The 18,194-nt window shown below is 48.8% G+C and overlaps 1 protein-coding gene across 5 annotated transcripts in view; it reads left to right on the top strand.

Annotated features, from left to right (window-relative positions):
• The window catches only part of Fhdc1 (FH2 domain containing 1), a 39,514-nt gene extending 24,218 nt beyond the window's left edge, over positions 1 to 15,296 (top strand). For all 5 annotated transcript variants that reach the window (XM_050158846.1, XM_050158843.1, XM_050158845.1 and 2 more), the window contains 8 exons: positions 828 to 913; positions 1,012 to 1,112; positions 3,419 to 3,489; positions 3,575 to 3,682; positions 4,851 to 4,921; positions 6,983 to 7,100; positions 10,363 to 10,527; positions 12,828 to 15,296. In XM_050158846.1, the coding sequence (XP_050014803.1) occupies positions 828 to 913; positions 1,012 to 1,112; positions 3,419 to 3,489; positions 3,575 to 3,682; positions 4,851 to 4,921; positions 6,983 to 7,100; positions 10,363 to 10,527; positions 12,828 to 14,891 (2,784 nt within the window). In that variant the 3' untranslated portion in view covers positions 14,892 to 15,296. The remainder of the gene's footprint in view (positions 1 to 827; positions 914 to 1,011; positions 1,113 to 3,418; positions 3,490 to 3,574; positions 3,683 to 4,850; positions 4,922 to 6,982; positions 7,101 to 10,362; positions 10,528 to 12,827) is intronic.
• The last annotated feature ends 2,898 nt before the right edge of the window (positions 15,297 to 18,194 follow it).

Below are 18,194 nucleotides of genomic sequence, written 5' to 3'. Positions count from 1 at the left end.
TTTTTTTTTTTTTTTTTGGTTTTTTTTTTTTTTTGGTTTTTCGAGACAGGGTTTCTCTGTAGCTTTGGTGCCTGTCCTGGAACTAGCTCTTGTAGACCAGGCTGGCCTCGAACTCCCAGAGATCCGCCTGCCTCTTCCTCCACCACCGCCCGGCTCTGCCTGTCTTCTTACCAGCATTCTCTCTGCCCTGAAAATCCTGCCTAGCTCTTGGTCAATCAGTTCTTTAGTAACAATGAGAAAAATGTGTGTTTATAGTGTACAAAAAGATTATTCCACAGCAAGAAAGAACCTATTTTTTCTCGCCACTGGTGCCCAAGGCTCTCTTAGACTTTGTAGAAAGCCAGGAGGCAAGGCCAGAAAAGGTGGATTTGGCTGGGGATTTTACCTGCCCTTTCCCCAAGGAAGGCGGTCTGGGCCCCAGGTCTGTTCTTGCAGGCTATGTCCATTCTCCTGGTGTGGCGGCCACTAGTGTGCCTTTAGAATTTAGGAAATCCCTCCACCTGTTCATCAGGTTCTCTCTCAGCTTGAGTCCCAGCCACATCGTTTACCCCTCCCGCAGTAGAGCTAGACCTGCGACTCAGTGGTACAGTGCGTGGCTAGATGCTCAGGGCCTGGGCTCATCCCCAGATACGAAGATGGATAAACAAGCAAGCAAAGAAAAAATAATACAGTAGTAGGTGTGGATTCTTTTTTCTTAGGTCTACATTTTATTCGAATTTAGCACTGAAACATTATTTTTTTTAGAATGATCCTAAAATGAATTTTAATCTTAAATTTTGATCAATGATTTTTTTTTCCCTCTTCTCCCCTTTTCTCTTGCCTTTTAGGTTAAGAAGTTAAAGACATTTAACGGCGATGTGTCCAAGCTTTCTCTGGCAGATTCCTTTCTGTACGGCTTGATTCAGGTGCCAAAGTAAGGCTGCTTCTCTGGCCGCTGCCTCTGTGGAGCGGGGTCATTACTGTCGCCTGCTACAGTTTTACTGAACTTTTTATTTTCTTATTGCTTTTTAGCTATTCACTTCGGATTGAAGCCATGGTGCTAAAAAAGGAATTCTTGCCTTCTTGCTCCTCGCTGTACCAAGACATAACAGTCCTAAGAACGGCCACACAAGGTAACTGGCGTGTTTCCATGCACGGCTGCTTTCATCAGTGTGGGGAGCTGTTGGTCTCTTATAAAAAATTCAGATGAAATTGGAAATGGATGATCCCATTTTTTGGATCACCTAGAAAGGGAAAAAGCTATGAGGAGGGATGAAGTTGAAGTAATGAACATCAATTTGCATATTATCTTTCGGTGGAAGAAAGTTTCTTTCATCTCAGGCTTCAGAGCAAACCTTACAAGTAGCAACCTGTCTTGCTTCTCAACGTGGTTAGCTTTCCGTGTTCCGTGTGTGTGTGTGTGTGTGTGTGTGTGTGTGTGTGTGTGTGTGTGTGATGTCTGTGTGGAGTATAGTGTGTTGTGCATATGGTATAACGTATGTTTGCACTATGTGTGGTGCTATGGCATTTGTGGTATTTAGTAGGTAGTGTGTGTGTGCACAATATATCATGTGTGGAGTTTGTTACATAGTATGAGGAGTGTGATGCTGGTGAGTGTGGTACAGTATGTAGCATGCGCACATGTGTGATACACGTAAGCACAGTCCCTGTATCCTGGACCATTTTCACCTTCCTTTCTCTGCTGACTGGGACTGGCCTTCCCAAAGCGGGCAGACCTTTCCAGACTGAGGCAATGTGCCTTTTCCTGCCATGGCGTGCGAGCTTTCTGTTCTGTGGCTTCTCCCACCTACCACCCTCCTAGACTCCAGCACGTGAACATCTGTCACAGCTGAGATGGGTCAGCTGATCCTTTTACGTCTAAAACAGCTGAGCTTTTCCTGCCCAGACTCCAAGGGGCTGGGGCCTTTGTCTCTGGCTTTTTGTGTGTCTTGAGAGGGTAGGCTGGCAGCTACAGCTCCTGGCACTCACCGCCCTGGCACCGGCAGGTCCACCCACCTTCCTGTCTTCAGCTCCCCAGCTTGCTTCCCTCCCAGTTACTTCTCTACTGGTTTTTCTGGAACTGTCTACTCCTATTTGGTGCTCCTGTTCAGTTGCTCTTGCCTGTGGTGAGAGAAAGCCCCCCTGCTCCAGCCCACCACATTTTCTTCGTGTTGGAGCGGCACTAAGAATAAGAAAAGGAATTCTTCTTTTTCCAGTAGGGAGGCCTCTCTCAGTTCTTCCCATTCCGAGGCTGTTTGCTGCTGCAGCAATCATGGAAGGACCGAGCTTCCGGTTCAAACAGCGTTGGGAGCACTTGTTTTCGTATTGAGCAATATAAATTCGTGGGCATGGAGGAAACGTTTCTTATCTGCGTAACCTTCCCAAACTGGCCTTCTTAGATAACAAAATACAGGCACTGGTCCAAACGTAATGTTTTGAAAGTAATACAAGACTTAGTGGAGAATAGTGACCTACAGATACCATAGGTGACATTTTATTACCTGCGCTGTCATTTTAGTAACTGCGCTGTTTGGTTTAGCTTCCCAAATGTGTACTTTTCGTTGGGTTTCTTTATAGACATGCATAAGAGATTTTGTGTTAATAAAGAATTAGTTTACTGGTAGGATACCTTGCTCAGCCTTGATGTGGGCGGGGGTGGGGGAGGCTCGGTCCTGCCTCAACTAGATAGGCCAGGCTTAGTTGACTCCTTATGGGAGGCCTTACCCTCTCTGAGGAGTGGATGGGGCAGGGAAGGAGGTAGGGGGAGAATGGGAGGAACTGTGGTTAGTATGTAAAATGAATTTTAAAAAACAGAAATATATATATATGTATATATGCTAAAGGAAGTGACTAAAAGAAAGAATTAGTTTACCAATCTATTACCCTAAGTTCCCTTTTATAGCTGTCAGCCAATCCAGAAGGAAATGTGTTTTGAATAAGATGGAAAGATGTTTTGGGTACCAGGGACTTGAGGGTTAGTGGTTTGCAAGTTATTTACATGACCTCCCAGCTTGTTTATTTTCTATCTTTTCCTAACTCACTGGCTAAGCAAAATGTTGCTGGCTCTTGGATTTCATGTTTCATAAAGACACTCTTAAATGGCAGTGAGCAGAAGGAAGAAAAAAGCCAAAGAATGAACTGCTGACAGGGAGGAGTCTCCACGGCCCAGTGTTTCCTCGGGGTGCTCTGCTTCCTGGGACTTGAAAATTGTCAGCGAACAGCTTTGTGTAGTGTTCAACTGCCCTACATGTTTGGTCCCCAGCTAAACACTAGGACATAGGTCATATTATGTGTCTATTGTCACAGACATGACTGCAGTAAAGAGTCTGTTTGCTTTGGGGTCAGAGCTTGCTTCAGGCATGCTGGAACTTGCTTGTGGTAGCTGCCTTCTATGCATGGGACGGCTTTCTAAGGCTCAGTGGTGTGCTCCTTTTGACAGAGCTGATGTCGTGTGAGGAGCTACATTCGATATTACACTTGGTGCTCCAGGCCGGGAATATCATGAATGCCGTAAGTAGAACCCAAAACAAGATGTGTGCCTGCTTTGGTTGTCTGTCTGAAGGCTCAACACATGTCTTTCTCTTGCCTTCTTTAGGGAGGGTATGCTGGCAATGCTGTAGGATTTAAACTGTCTTCTTTACTCAAATTGGCGGACACAAGAGCAAACAAGCCTGGGATGAATCTTCTGCATTTTGTCGCTCAGGTAAGTGGAGAGGGGAAGACCCCCTGTGCACACCAGTGGAGACAGTGATGGTTTCCCCATTAGGAAAAAGACAAGGCATATACAAAGAAGATTCTGTCTCTGGAAGCTTTGTGGATTCCCCAGTTCGAGCTATGGAGGGGACCGGACAAGGGAGGCAGTGAAGCTGGATGCAGAATGTAGGGAAGGATTCAAATGTCAGACGTCACGGGAAGCAGGCCGAAGTGTGAGCGCAGTAACAGCGTGGACCAGGACTTTTGTTTTAAGAAAATAAGACACGGTGAAGGCTGGGCTGGAGGAAAACAAGAACGAGGTTTGAGGAGACATCCTGGCTGTAGCTGTATAGTGTAAGCTGGGAGGGATAACCACTACAGGGGTAGAGAGAAGAGGCTAGGTGTGGAAACCTTGATGAAAGATGAATCCGATTTGTGACCAGTCTCTTGGGAACTGTGCCTTAGAGTGCTGTCTGCTACTGTAAGATCTGGAGTCTCACTCTGCCCGTAGCTTCTTTTCTCTGGAGTCTGGGGATGGAGACCAGGGTCTTAGCATGCTGGGCAAGCAGTCTACCAAGAGGGTCTCCCAGCCCAGCCTCTAGTCTTCAGTACTTGACTGAAAAGTCAGTATCCAAAGCACTGAAGTGAGAGACTGTTTAGTTACCCAGCCTGAAACACGGTCAGCTCTTCTGACAGCTGTGGGCCTTGGCTCTCGGTGCCTTGGGCCCGGCTCCTGTAGGAAGGAATCCTCTAACTGGTTCCTTCCCACTCACCCCTCCCGAGTCAGCCTGCAAACAGCTGAAGAATCCAGATACTGCCTGGGCTTCTATGCCGCTCATTACAGTTGGCTTGCAAACTGGTTTAACAGTCAGAGGCATCCCGTACCTTCATCGAGGAGCACGTTCACCAAGATGCCTGCCATTTAGGCAGGGTATATTGGGTTCTCCGGGGAACAATGGGCGCTAAGCTGCTGCCTCATTCCATTGAGTTTCAATGCACTTGAGTTGAATTTCACGTGGGGATCGTTTGTCTTGGGAAGGTTAAAAGTATCTGAACAGTGGAGGGCAGTTCTGGTAAATCTTAGGAAGAATGTCAAAGTCCATGTTTTGATAGCTCCCTGAAGCTCTAAGGGAATGAGGCTTCCCTCCCAGGAAGACTAGAATCTGTCTTTGTTCCAGGAAGCCCAGAAGCAAGATGCCATCCTTCTGCACTTTTCTGAGAAGCTGCAGCACGTGCAGGAGACGTCGAGGTGAGCGCAGGGACAGACAGCGGCTTGGCTTCCTTGCCGCTCTTCCCATGAAAATGGCGGAGTGCTCTCAAATTCCGGGCTGGACTCTGAAATGTTTTCTCTTGTTGAGATCTTTTCTCTTGGTCTTTCTTTCCGTGTGTTTGCTGCAAGTGTGTGTGCACCTTTGAAATGTGGAGACTTTGAAAAACTAATGGTTATTTTTAGACTAAAAGAAACCATTTTAGTCTATTCTAAAGAGCACCATTCTGTATAAGGAAAAAATGGGGATCTGAACTTCAAATCCATCTCACACCCAAGAGGTTGAGCGGGCACAGCTTACGACCTTGGGAGTTGGTTTAGATCAGACTTGTAGGGCCAACATCGCTATTTCCCTGTGGACTTGAACATGGTACATTTATTTTCTATTGCATTCAAAGAGTTTGGAACCACACCAAGGCCCGTGAGAGGACCTGATTCTAAATTAGTCACTCAGCTTTACAGAGAAAGTATCTACCAAGCATGAAGCCCTAATTACATTACTCTAATTTGCCTCTAAACCTAAGATAGATGCATACTTCAATGCAACAGTGATCTCTGTGTGTGTATTATCATCCCCTTTCTGTTATTTAACTTATAATAGGCCCATGCATCCTCCAGTAAACACTGCAGTTAATCGTGCCTCAAGAAAAGAGTCTTGTTTTTTTCACATCTGCTGCCATCTGGGCCTTAAATACTGCTAGCCTGGCTGGGTTCTGGTCACCAGCAGAGAAGTACTCCAGGCAGAGTTGGGAAGACATGCCCACAGTTGCCTCTGATGAGGTAGCTCAATTCGCCAGTGCTTGTATCAACCAAATTAATATTATATACTTTTTAAAAATGAGCTCTTACTATGTTGCCCGGGTTGGACTGGAATCCTTGGGCTGAAATGATCCTCCTGCCTCAGCTTCTTGAGTATCTGGCATTACAGGCAGATAACACCATGGCTGACTACGTAATGTCCTTACTACTTGAGTGACTGTAGCCAGCCATAACTATAGCATGCACCATCTACACACAAGGAAATAAACCACAGCTCCTAGTGCTGTCATTAGACGGTATCTAACTGTTATTGACATCCAGCCACTGATAACAGGTCTTCCAGACAGGAGGATTACCAGTGCAAAGATTAAATGCTTCATAATTCGTGTTTACTGATCCCCAGATGATGCTCCAAGAAAACACAGATATAAGATACAAACTTTTTTAATTCCTAAAAGAAATTAATATTTAAATGTTCTTGCTGTATTAATACTATAGAAATATTACATATATATGAAGGAAATTAGTGTTACGTTTCTGAGTTAGCATTTTTGACATTTTTGTCATGGAGGAGCCTCTCCCAGTCGGGTTTGTTTATCTGAAGTGGAGGGAGAATGACAAACAAGTGAAGTAGAATTGGTCCTTAGGTTAAGACTCGTGTACCACCAAAGACCAGCAGAACTAGAAAACTCTTTTGCACAATAACAACAACAAAAGCCCTAAAATTCATAATAGCAACACAAATGCATTCAAATGTACAAAATTCCTCTGGATTTTGAGTTTCACCTGTACCCCTTCCTACCTAGTGACAAAACCGTCTTGGTGATCTTGCTTTAATAGCCAGAACAAACACACAGCAATCAGCCCAGCTGATTTGCAGCATGGTTGGCCATGTTTTAGCTCTCCGAGGTGGGCTCTGGCTCCCTGCGGATGTCAGCCTCCCTTGCCTGGCTCGCTGTGAATGAGAGCATCCCACCCACCACAAGGAAAGCGGCTGCTCTGAGTCTCCCTGGGGTTTAGTTTCCATGCTTGCTGCCCAGTGGTGCTGAGACCACCTGTGTGGAAAGCTCCCTCAATCCCGCGGGCAGGGTTAGCTGGCAGCCTGCTCTCCTTAAGTCCTGTGTGTTATAATGGGTGGGTGATTCACTCAGGATCTACATACAGTAGATGTGATCCCAGCAGCTTCCCTGTCCCAGGCCCGGCCAAAGATGGGTCTTTTTTGGCACAGCCACACGCCACGCGGTGTCTTGGTGCCAGCTGCCCACTCTCCCCTTCTGTCTTCAGGTTATCTCTGGATGCCACTGAGACAGAGCTACACTCGCTCTTTGCCAGGACAAAATCGCTTCAGGAAAACATCCAGAGGGACCAGGAGCTGGCTCGGCAGATGGAAGACTTCCTCCAGGTCAGTCCCTCTCCTGGTCTGGCAGGCCGGCCTGTGCGATTGGTGGGGGCAGAGGCAGCAAGAGCTCAATCATGCTCCCCGCCCCCTTGCAAGTGAGTACAAAGATCTTTCTGTCCTCTCGTGGCAGAGGACAGCGATGACCATCTCAGAATCTGCTTCTAAGAAGGGCTTCTGCTGGCACGGCGGCTGGCCAGGCCTCTCACACTGGGCTCTGCCTGGCAGCTGGGGGTTTGGCTCTGTAACTGGCATGTTTTTGGATAACTGGAGACAGTTCCACAGAACATTGACACTGGAGGGTTCTGGCTGACGCTCCTTCGTGTGTGTCTGTAGAGGAAAGAGACTGATTGTCCCTGTTGTGTTTTTCTCTGATGGCATCAGCACCCAAACACATCAGCCCGCAGGGTGTGTCAGGAGCCACCCCAAATAACATCAACAAAAACCAGTAGAGTGGATCTGTTTGGGACAGCTCAGGGTGACTCACTAATCACATAGTCTGACGTACTTCTTTTATCTGCCTCATTTAAAAAACAAAGTGAGACCTCCGTCCTGGTCCTGTTGCATCTAGCCTCCTGTGAGTCCCTTGAGCCATGCACAGCAGAGCTGCCACTGCAGAAGACAAGAAGAGCCTGTGAGGCCATCCAAGTCTCCACTGGTTTGGAACCCAAAGCCTTGTGCCTGCAGTCAGGTGCTGGACCAGGAGAGGCACGCAGCAGGGGCTGTCACCATCTCCAAATACAGAGCAGTGATAAGCGTGGTCAGGGACATAAAACAGAGCAGGAATCCTGGAATAAGAACCGCCACACATTGAAATTTAGATTCTGGTTGTTTTCTTCAGTCCAGTTCTTACTTTAAGTATTACAATCTTATACCAAACCTTTTCGTCCTGGAGGTGCTGGGGATTGAACCTACAGCTTTGTACAAGCTAAGAACACACCCTCAACTGAGTTACCCCTCCAGATGTATTATTGAAGTCTTCTATATAAAGACCCAGCTGCTTGCTACTCACCACTGGGCTGCTATTCAGAGGCAACCTTGTTTTAGCTCTTTAAACACTTTTTTTGGTAGTGTTTGTTTTAACAGTGCGGAGAATCTTGTTCCTGCTGGACCAGGACAGGACCTTTAAGTGACAGCTCCAACCTCAGCATTGTTTATAACCCGTAGAGACAGAAGGTGCTACACAGATGGGCATTTTCTGGGTTGTGTGATGAGGCTTCTGGGAGGGGGCTTGACTCTGACCTCAGACACTAATCGAAAGACCACGCATCTTTTGCTTTGAGCAGCGCAGAGCTGTTTAAGTCTTGTGTTTTTTCTCACTTGTTTGATGATGGTGTTTGTTTGTTTGTTTGTGTGTGTGTGTGTGCATATGTGCAGGGATTGGAACCCAGGGCCTCACACATGCTAGGTAAGCCCTTCCAGCTCTCATGCAAGGCTTTTGAGCAGAAAGATACATAAACACATCTTTTTTTGCAATTTTATGTCATCATTTTGATCCTACTTTGGGTGGGACTTAAGGACCCACTGCCGGCCATCGAGTCAGTGCTGAAAGCTCAGGTTCACCGCACAGCCGCTGGGCTGTGGTCTCCTTGGCTTGCACAGCTTGTTCCGGCTTTGTGCAGAGTGCTGTGGAATTTATGACGTCACACTCCACGGAGGCTCTTTTCAGGCTGACGTTCAGAATGTTTGTCCCAGGTGCCGAGGGCAACTTGGGTCCTGTTAGGCTTTTCCGTCCTGGTATCCATCCATCCCCATGGTGTCTGCAGAGAAGTCATAGGATGTGCAGAGTCTGATCAGGAGGCCTGCTCTCCCACAGTGAGGGAGCTGTTCTTGCCTGAGTTTGTTGTTGTTGTTATAGTTTTTTTTTTTTTTTGCCATGCAAAATGACAGACTAAGAGTTAGCTTTCTCCAGTGAAAAGAATGTATCAGGAAGCTTCTCACCGCCTTGGGCCACTGACTCAGATGGTTACTGTCTCTGGTTTCACTCTGCTGAAGAGTTGTCCCCCACCACCCCTAGAACGTATCTGGGTTAAGCAAAGGCTTACTAAGGGGAAAGTGGTTGGACCGGTGGGAGGCGCCACATCTGACGGGAATTTCCATTTCTGCTCTGTGGCTGGCTGAGTGCGCACAGACACCAACTCCCCTCCTCCAAAGCGGGGAACCTGTTTCTTTCCCACACCTTAGGCCCAGCCCCTCACTCCACAAGAACTCGTTTGTGGTTAGACGTCCTTAAAATACAAACGTAAGAGTCCTTTGGTGAAATAACATGCTTCCTACATTCCTTCTTCATCCAAGGCTGGTAAACAAGGCAACGATAACACGCTTCCACACGGAAACTCAAATATCCAGTCCCCTTTCTCTCGCCACTCTGTTACCTCATTATGGCGCAGACGCTGTTGCTAACCTATATCGGGGAACTGTGCCTGTGAGCCCTGGACATCACAAACCCTTTTCTAGATGGATCGGAAACATGCTGGGGACGTGCGACCTTCAATCATTGCCAGCACTGACTTGCTGGCCGGCTTCAACACAACTTGTCACTGCATTCTGTGGTGGCCTTGGAAAACAACACATCCCAGAGGAGTCAGGGAAAGTCGAACAGAAACGTAGGGATTGGAATGGACCTGACGATCAGAACTGGGGAGTTCTGATACACCCCAAACCTACTGCGCGTGGGGCACAGCTGTCTCTGGTAGCATCCCAGGGTTCCATCCTGGTCAGTGGGGACAGTAACCCAGTAGCGTTTGTTTGCAGTTAAGTATAGGTCTCCTCTCAGCCAGATAACACAGGCAGCTTGTCAGGACAAGCTAACTTCTGAGACCTTGGCCCAAAGAAGAGGAGGAAAAACAAATACAGTAGAATTTCTTAATGATGGCAGGCTGTTTTCCTTGTAGTGCTCTTAAAGGTGAGCTTTGGTCAATGACGTTCTATGGGTTAAGGCTCTCATATTTACTTAAAGACAAGGGTCTTGCTATGTAACCCAGTGGGCTTTGAACTCCTAATCCCCCAGCCCCAGTCTCCCAGATGCTGGGGTTATCGGTGTGTATGAGCACCCCTGGCTTCTTCAGTTCCTTTTGTGGCTTCCAGGCCTCAGGCAGGAGGTCACCTTGTTCTCTCAAGGTTTGCTTTGGGCAGACTCATTTTCCTTTTGGCTCTGAGTGGCCTTCAGAGCCTTCCCCTTTGCAGAGACCTGAAATCGAACCCTGGCAGCGCGTCCACCCCAGCTGACCCTGTTTACCGCATGAGTCCCTGTTTGTTTTTCCTCCAGTTTGCTGTGGAAAAGTTGTCGGAGCTGGAACTCTGGAACCGGGAGCTGCAGGGAGAGGCTCACACTCTCATCGATTTTTTCTGTGAAGACAAAGAGACAATGAAACTGGATGAATGCTTCCAGATCTTCAGAGATTTCTGTACCAGGTTCAACAAAGCCGTTAAGGTATGGCTGTGGGCACTGCCCTGCTTCCAGTCCTTGAGATATTCATTTTTCTGCTTACCGACCCAGTCCTCTGCCCATGGCAGAACGATGGTCATCAGTTCTTTGGTTTCAGGACCATCTGGCTTGGTGTCATGGCAGGTTCTTGGCAGTGATGAGGGGGAGGTGGCTCTGCTGTAGCATCAAGAGTCTGTCACGGTGGCCTTTGCTAATCGTACAGCATACAGAATACCCGAGAAGCATGTTGCTAGCTCATGTTGGTGAGTCTCGGAAGTTTCCTGTACACCTGACTGTTTTTCTCAGCCCCTCCCTAGGAGGAAGTGTCAGCCTCTAGGGAGGCTTGCATCACCTCGCAGAGAGGCCTTCCTCTTGCTCATTTCCAAAGCCACAGACTGTTTTGGCATCGGCACCACGGGGACCGTGAGCAAGATCCTTGAAGGTCTCCCAGATTGAGGGGGCCTGCTGCCTTAACCATTCAGATACCGGTCTCTTAGTTGAATCCAAAAACCAGAAAACTTCCCAGGTTGAGTGATAAGTGAAACATTTACCTGTTGATAAAAAAATAAATAAAAGTACCTCAAGATCCAGGATCTCCGGTGACAGTGAGGAGCCAATGAGGCTGCCCCAGTTCATCTGCCGACCAGATTTTATTTATTACCTGCCTTTCATTTGATTACGGCAAAGGGTTCAACCTGAGGCTCTCGCAATTGCTGTTTGAATGCAGACTTACCCATACATGGATTCATTGGAGGAACTGTTCACATTTCTTCCAAGTCCAAAATTCCTTCGGGTTCCTTATCCACTCCCATCTCCATCTAGCTGAGACCAGGGAGCTGCACCTGCAGCCACGTTAACACACTGCTTTCCAAGCAGTGAGCTCAGCTGTGGGAGGCCATGGGGCTTGGCTGAAGCCAAACTGACCGCCTCTGAGGCTCTCACTCCATCTGGATGCTGCCAGCCTGTGAGAGGACACTGTGGGATGCTCTCAGCCCAGTTATAATGAGAGTTAGGGCCTGGGCTACCCCCACTACGTGAAGGCTTAAAATGAGAAGGCCGGGAAGCTTGGGGACCCTAGAGAGCTGTGGCCAGAGCTTCAGAAGGAGCCAAGACTCCCCAGGCAGCTCTCCACAGGAACTTGGAAAGGAAAACCCACTGGAAGAGGAAACGTATTGTCAAATAAAATCTGCTCACAATAACAGAGTTGAGGTGTCCGTGTAACTGCATGATTGCGTGGGCCTCAGGACCCAAAAGAAACTCGTGAATTGTAACACAAATACAGCTGTCTCTGCATGGCCACGCCTGCAGATTCAGCCAACCACAAATTGAAAGTAATCTTTTAAAATTCTATCTGTGCTAAATGCTAGGGACTTTTTTTTTTTTTTTGCCATGCCATAAACAATACATATGTAACTCTTATACCGGGTTAGTTATAAGTAATTTAGAGTTGGTTTAAGGCGTATATGAGGATATGCATAGGCTATGTGCAAATTCTATTCCATTTTGCATAAGGAACTTGAACATCCTCACGTTTGTATCCAAGGGGGAACCAGGAACAAATCCCCTGGATATAGTCAGGGCAGTAGCCTACGAGGCCACACAGAGGTGACGGACACTTTGGTGTCTCTGTTTGGGTTCTGTGTCATTGTGGAAGAGCCATTGCTTTCCAAAAGGATAAATGGTGAAGGATTTGTAAAGCACACCTGTTTATCTTGTCTGATTATGGGAATGGGCCTGGGCATGAGGGACAGAACCATCCTTTCTGCTTCAGGCTGCGGCTGGCAGAGCCACGAGGGCATTTTTGATGTTCGTACATTTATTTTGGTCCAGGGTTTGGCATATGCTTATATACCCAAGTCAATGGTAAACAGAATGTCCTGCTGATGGGTCTGTGTGCATTGACTCAGAGAGGAGTATGGATAGAGCCACACAACTTGGTTGTGCAATTTTGTGTGCACCCTTTTAGCATCTCTCTACAATTGCCTAGGTGACTTTGCTGGAATCGAGACTGTGTGCATATATACAATCATAGCCCGTACTAGAAGCTGGACATTGGGCCAAGGGATCAAATAAGAACTGTAGGCAGGTTGTTGGAGCCAAGTCTTCCATGCCCCTTTGTCAGATCCTTAAATTGCTCTGGGAAGTTTTCCTGCCATGTATACACACACGTGCAAAAGGCAGAGTCTGTGTGGGGCGGGACCCAGGCTTGTCGATGAAAGCCCCTCTCATTAATTATCAAAGTGAGTCGGCCTCGTGTCACACACCCGCTCTCCGTGTCTCATGCTGGCTTCTCCTCGCTCCCCTAGGACAACCATGACCGGGAGGAACATGAGCGGAAACAGTTACAGAGGCTGAAGGAGCTGGAGCAGAAGCGACATTCCTGGACGACTGGGGAGCTCGGGGGCTTTGGCAGGAGCAGCAGTGAGAACGATGTGGAGACACTAGCTAAGAAGGGCACAGAAGAGCTGCCGTCCTTTCTGAAGCCCAGGCCCACCAGCCCCTCCTACCGGCCCCCCAACACCCGCCGCTCTCGCCTCTCCCTGGGCATCTCTGCTGACCGCGAGCTCTTGACCTTCTTGGAGAGTGCCACCGGCAGTCCTGAGGACCCCAACAAATTCAACAGCTTACCCCGGAGCAGTCCCAGACAGGTCCGACCCACCATCGCCTGGATGGAGCCCAGCGAACAGCAGAACCATGACCCTAACATTGCACATGAACCTCAGGCCTCAAAGAAGCAGGAGAAAACCCCACGCTTGGCTTGGCAAAGTCAGCTTCCAACACCCCGGCTGGAGGAGCCAGCAGCCCCTTTCCCACCGACTGGACGGGGTAGGACAAGTATCCTCCGGAAAAGGAACAGTGAGCCTGTGGGCTTGGGTCCCACAAAAACCCCTCCTCTCTTACCATTGGATCTGGGCATTAGGGAGCATGAATTGGTCACGGGGTTGGCGCAGTTTGACCTCCAGAGTCCCAAGGGCCTGGAAGAAGCATCCCAACCGACTCTAAAGGACTTTTGTCCCACAGAGCTGCTGTCTCCAGAGGATCAGAGCTCACAGTCCCTTGAAGCTGGTGGTGACAGCCTCACACCCAGGGACACAGGTCCCCAGGAGGGTCTCAGCCCAACTGGGGAGGATGACGGAGCTGTCTCTAATGAACCCAGCAGTGAGGCTCTTGTGTCTGTGGTTGTCACTGACACCGATGGTAAGGATCCCGGGCCTCCGCTCTATGTCTCGGATACCACAGACTGCTCACTGACTCTGGACTGCTCAGAGGGAGCCGACTCCAGACCAGCAGAAGAGCAGGGGGAGGAGAGAGAAGGGGCTGCCTCAGTGTCCTCTGGGGCTGGAGAGGCAGGCAGCAGCCAGACCTTCTCCAACCCTGCTTCCAGTCCCCCTGGGGAGGTACCTGCTCCCGACTCCAGTAAGAGTGAGCCCAGCTGCCAGGGTGGCCTTCTGAAGGACAGACCCAGCAAAGGAAAGGATAGCACGGCACTAAAGAGAAATTCCCTCAAAGAGCCATCCCCGGGGGCCTCAAAGCCAATCAGCGCCCGGCGCAGCCAAGGGGCGGCACCCAAGCCTGTGAGAACCTTGAACTCCTCTGAGAATGAGCACATGCGCAAAGTGGTGCCCATCTCCAAGTCCAGCAGGGGAGCAGGGCCCTGGAAGCGTCCGGAGCCGACATCCAAGGCTTCCCCTCGGGAGACACCCAGCAGCACAGACACACTGCTATCACGAAGGAGCTCAGTACGGGGGACCTCTGACACTTCACCCAGGAGGCCCCACGTGAGTGGGCCTGGTGCAGAGGAGCCCAGGTTGCCCCGCTCGAGTGGCAGTATGAGTGGGCGGCCAGGGAAGGAGGCCTTGGGTCAGCCCAGGGCCTCGTTCAGGAAGCCCAGCGCCAAGCCCCTCAGAAACATCCCCAGACAGAAACCCGAAGAAAACAAGGTCAACAGCCCCAACTCACAAGACTCTGAAAGCCCCAAGGAAGAGCCCAAAGCGCCTCAGGCTTCAGGTGTCTCTAGAACCCTTCCTCCTGTCCCAAGCTTCGCTCGAAATACCGTGGCCTCCTCATCCCGGTGCATGCGACCGGATGCTCCACCGGCGTCCAGAGCCACCGGCATCACCAGGACAGTTTCCCAGCGGCAGCTTAGGGTCAAAGGTGGCCCCGAGGATTCTGCCTCCAAGGACAGTGGCACTTTGAAGAGGGCCAGCAGTGCCAGGACCTCCAAGAAGTGTCCTGAATCTTCTGGGGGTTCAAGTGCCAACGCAGAAACCCCACTGAAGGGCAGAGGGACAGGGGAAAGATCCTCTCTCAGACTGAAGGACTCAGGGCGGGCCACCCTAGGGAGGATCCTCCGTCCACTGCAGAAGTGATGGGGCCTGTCTACATCTCTGCCTTCTGGGATTTTACCTGCCAGGACTGGCTGCTGGGGTGAGGTCACGAGAGGCCAGTCTTTAATGTCTTGTTACACACCAAACGACTCACAGGTCACGTCAGGAAAGGTACATGGAGATCTGTAGCCTGCTGTGCAGACTTCTACGAAATGGAGGCTGAGAATATTCTATTCTACAGAGTGCTTTCCCAGACCCCAGCACCTCCTTTCGTTCATACTCAGGACCCTAACCCTAACTCCTACCCCGAGACAAAGATCCGGTGAGAGTCTGGACATGTAATAGGACAATTCTTATGTAACAAGTAAAAAAAAAATTTCTGGCCAGTTTTTATATATCAAAGACTTATTTTTTAATATTATAAAAATAAAATGATGTTTTAGTTGGTTCCTTTTTCAGAGTGAAATGCCTCCCTGGGGAGGGGGTATTATCCTTACTATGAAGATGTTTGTACCTTCTTACACCCATCCCCCAGCCTCTAGGTTCCATCTGTGCATGTGTGCGTGCACACACAGACACACCCATCCCTAGCCCACAGTGGCCTCTCAGAAGCTCTTGGGTGTTTGTAGGATTGGGTCTGTCTTCTCAGGGACTTTATGGCTTGCTTGGGTTCTCCTCAAATGATTCTGGGTGAGGATTTTGTGTGAGTAGGATGTCGGACTAGTGTGGGTAGAATTCTGAGGCTACCATGAGTTCAGGAGACTCCCAGGGTGCAAGACTTATGGAGGAGCCCATTACTGTAGTCTGCCCTGAAGATGGGGTCAGCCATATAAGGTGCAGGGTTTTCCACAATCTGTGTCATGTTTTAGTGGGAAGACAGAAGGATCTGCTCAGCTGAGTGTGTCTTTCCGGTTTACCTTCTTATTTGTGCAATTGAGTGATGGTCACTCTCTTCTGTCACTCTGGGTCAAGAAAGAAATGACCTTTTCTGTGGGCCAGGCTTCCTTCTCTCCTGAAACCTCAGTTTCTTCCCCCCTACCCCTATTATTTTATTTTATTTTGCTTTTTCCGATGGGGTCTCACTGTGTAGTCTAGAAAATACTCCTGCCTCAGCCTCCTGAGTGCTGGGTAAGTGGGTTCAAAGCACCATACCCACCTCCCAGGATAGCTTCCTGGTGGCAGCTTCTCTTCCATGGTACAGTGCTTTTTAAGTTCTAAGAAAAGCCAAACCAAGGTTGGTTTGTTTATTTGAAACAGACTTTCCGCCCCCAAGAAAACCTGATTTCATAAATTTTAACATCACTTATTGAAGGAAGGAAGGAAGGAAGGAAGGAAGGAAGGAAGGAAGGAAGAAAGAAAGGAAAGAGAGAGAAAAGAAAGAAGAAAAAGAAAGAAGAGGGAGAGAAAGAGAGAGAGGAAGAAATAAAGAAAAGAGAAGGAAGGAAGGAAGGAAGGAAGGAAGGAAGGAAGGAAGGAAGGAAGGAAAACAGCCCCAAGGAGGTATGTCTGGGCTGCTAGGATAAGCCTGAAAAAGAGATTCTCAGCCTGTGGGTTGCTACCCCACAGGGTCATATATCAGATAGTTACATTAACAGTAACAAAATTACAGTTATGAAGTAGCACTGAAGATAATTTTATGGTTGGGGTCACCACAACAGGAGGAACTGTATTAAAGGGTCACAGCATTAGGAAGGTTGAGAACCACTGCACTAGGACCAGGTAGATAAATTGTCTCAAACGCAAGACCTGTGGGTGGGTGGGAACTGGATGAATGAAGTCATATGCTTCTGGATCTGTGGACAGTGTACGAGGAGGGCCTGAGCCTTGCTGCACCCCAACACCGTGTTGCAAGCATCTCCTCTTCTTAAGGGTCTGCCTCCCGGTCCACAGGCGTGAGACACGGCCTCCGTGCTGGTCTCAGTGACCTACCATCTCAGTGGTCCTGGACTGGTATCTGCCCTGGAGCAGCTTCTAGTATCCTGAGCAGAGGCTGAGGCTCAAGGGCTGCTCCAGAGAAGCCTGCCAGAACGGTGTTGTCAGTTGGCAATGGCTGGGTGCCTTGAGACAGTGTGGTGTCCCCAGCTCTGGGCATATCTGTGTTTCTGTACAGCATGTTTGGAAGAACAATCCACGCAGCGGGAAAATGTGAATATGTTTCTACACTTATTTGCTGAGGATGAACTGAATGTATTTAGGAGGTTCATTTCTATGTGTTTTACGGAACAGGTAGTTTAATAAAGTGGTTTTATAGGAGTTGTGTGTTGATCTCAGCTGCCTTTGTAGATGTGTCTAAGCTAGCCTGCCAAGAGGGTGTTTAATTTCTGTCCCAGAAGAGGTGAGAAAGAAGGTGTAGAAAGAAGGGGGCTGGATATGACAGTCTTGGCCTCTAAAGGTTCAGGAGTCAGAATAAGGCTCAATGGTGTGTCACGTATGCCTCTATACCACGCACATAGAACTGAGGCCTTGGGGGTAGGCTTTGCTACAGTCCTAGAGAGATCCAGGCACAGGGTTAGTCCACAAGCCATCCCTGAAACACTTGTGGCTTCTTGGGGCTTTCATTCTCGGCAGAGCCAAGCTTTGTGTGCTCTCCATGGGGCTGGCAAGTCCAGATCTGTCCCCGTGTGTCCTCTTGGAATTGGGACACCCATTGGGAAATCACGGCTCCTTTCTGTGTCTGGCTCAGGAATGAGCGAAGGAGGGAGGTGTTGAATTTGAAACGCGCTGTGGGTGCATATTTGGAAAAGAAAGGAGCATTGTGGGTAGGCGGCACCTCATACCTCAGGTTTACGTCACACTCCAGTCTTAGCTGCTCTGCCAGAGAGCAAGCTGGAGGAATGTCTCCGGGTATCAGCAACTGATTCTGCACATCCACGTGCTCAGGTGAGAGGCCTGGGACACCTCCGTGGAAGTCAGTGCCCTTCTGCAGCGCACAAGTTTGTGCACATCTCCTTCCAAGTGTGCAGTGTCCTTCCCGACGTCTGGCCCTCCGGCAAGTGTTCCAATTTGTAAATTTAGAAAATTTGCCATGAAACTTCATTCTTAGTTTTTCATTATACTTTTAATTATAGTCAATTCCTGCTTAAAACGATAAGGTTTTGGTTTGGTTTTTTTGGGGGGAGGGAAGTATCCACAAATATAAATATCAAACATAAAACTTGAGTACTGGGCATTGCATCATTTGGCAAATGCTTCTTACAGTGATTTGGACTGTGAGTATAGTGGTCTAGAATCACCATACTTACTGTCCACATGGGAAGGATGTGTAGCTCAGAGTGACTACAAGGTATGACTGAGCACCTAACCCCGAGCTACCAGGCTTGGTCACCCCCACGTGTCTTCCGGTTG

Source organism: Alexandromys fortis, unplaced genomic scaffold (genome assembly GCF_014885135.2).
Source record: "Alexandromys fortis isolate MF-2015 unplaced genomic scaffold, M_Fortis_MF-2015_v1.1 scaffold_102, whole genome shotgun sequence".
In the NCBI taxonomy this organism is placed as follows: Eukaryota; Metazoa; Chordata; class Mammalia; order Rodentia; family Cricetidae; genus Alexandromys; species Alexandromys fortis.
This window is presented reverse-complemented; position numbering and strand designations above follow the sequence as displayed.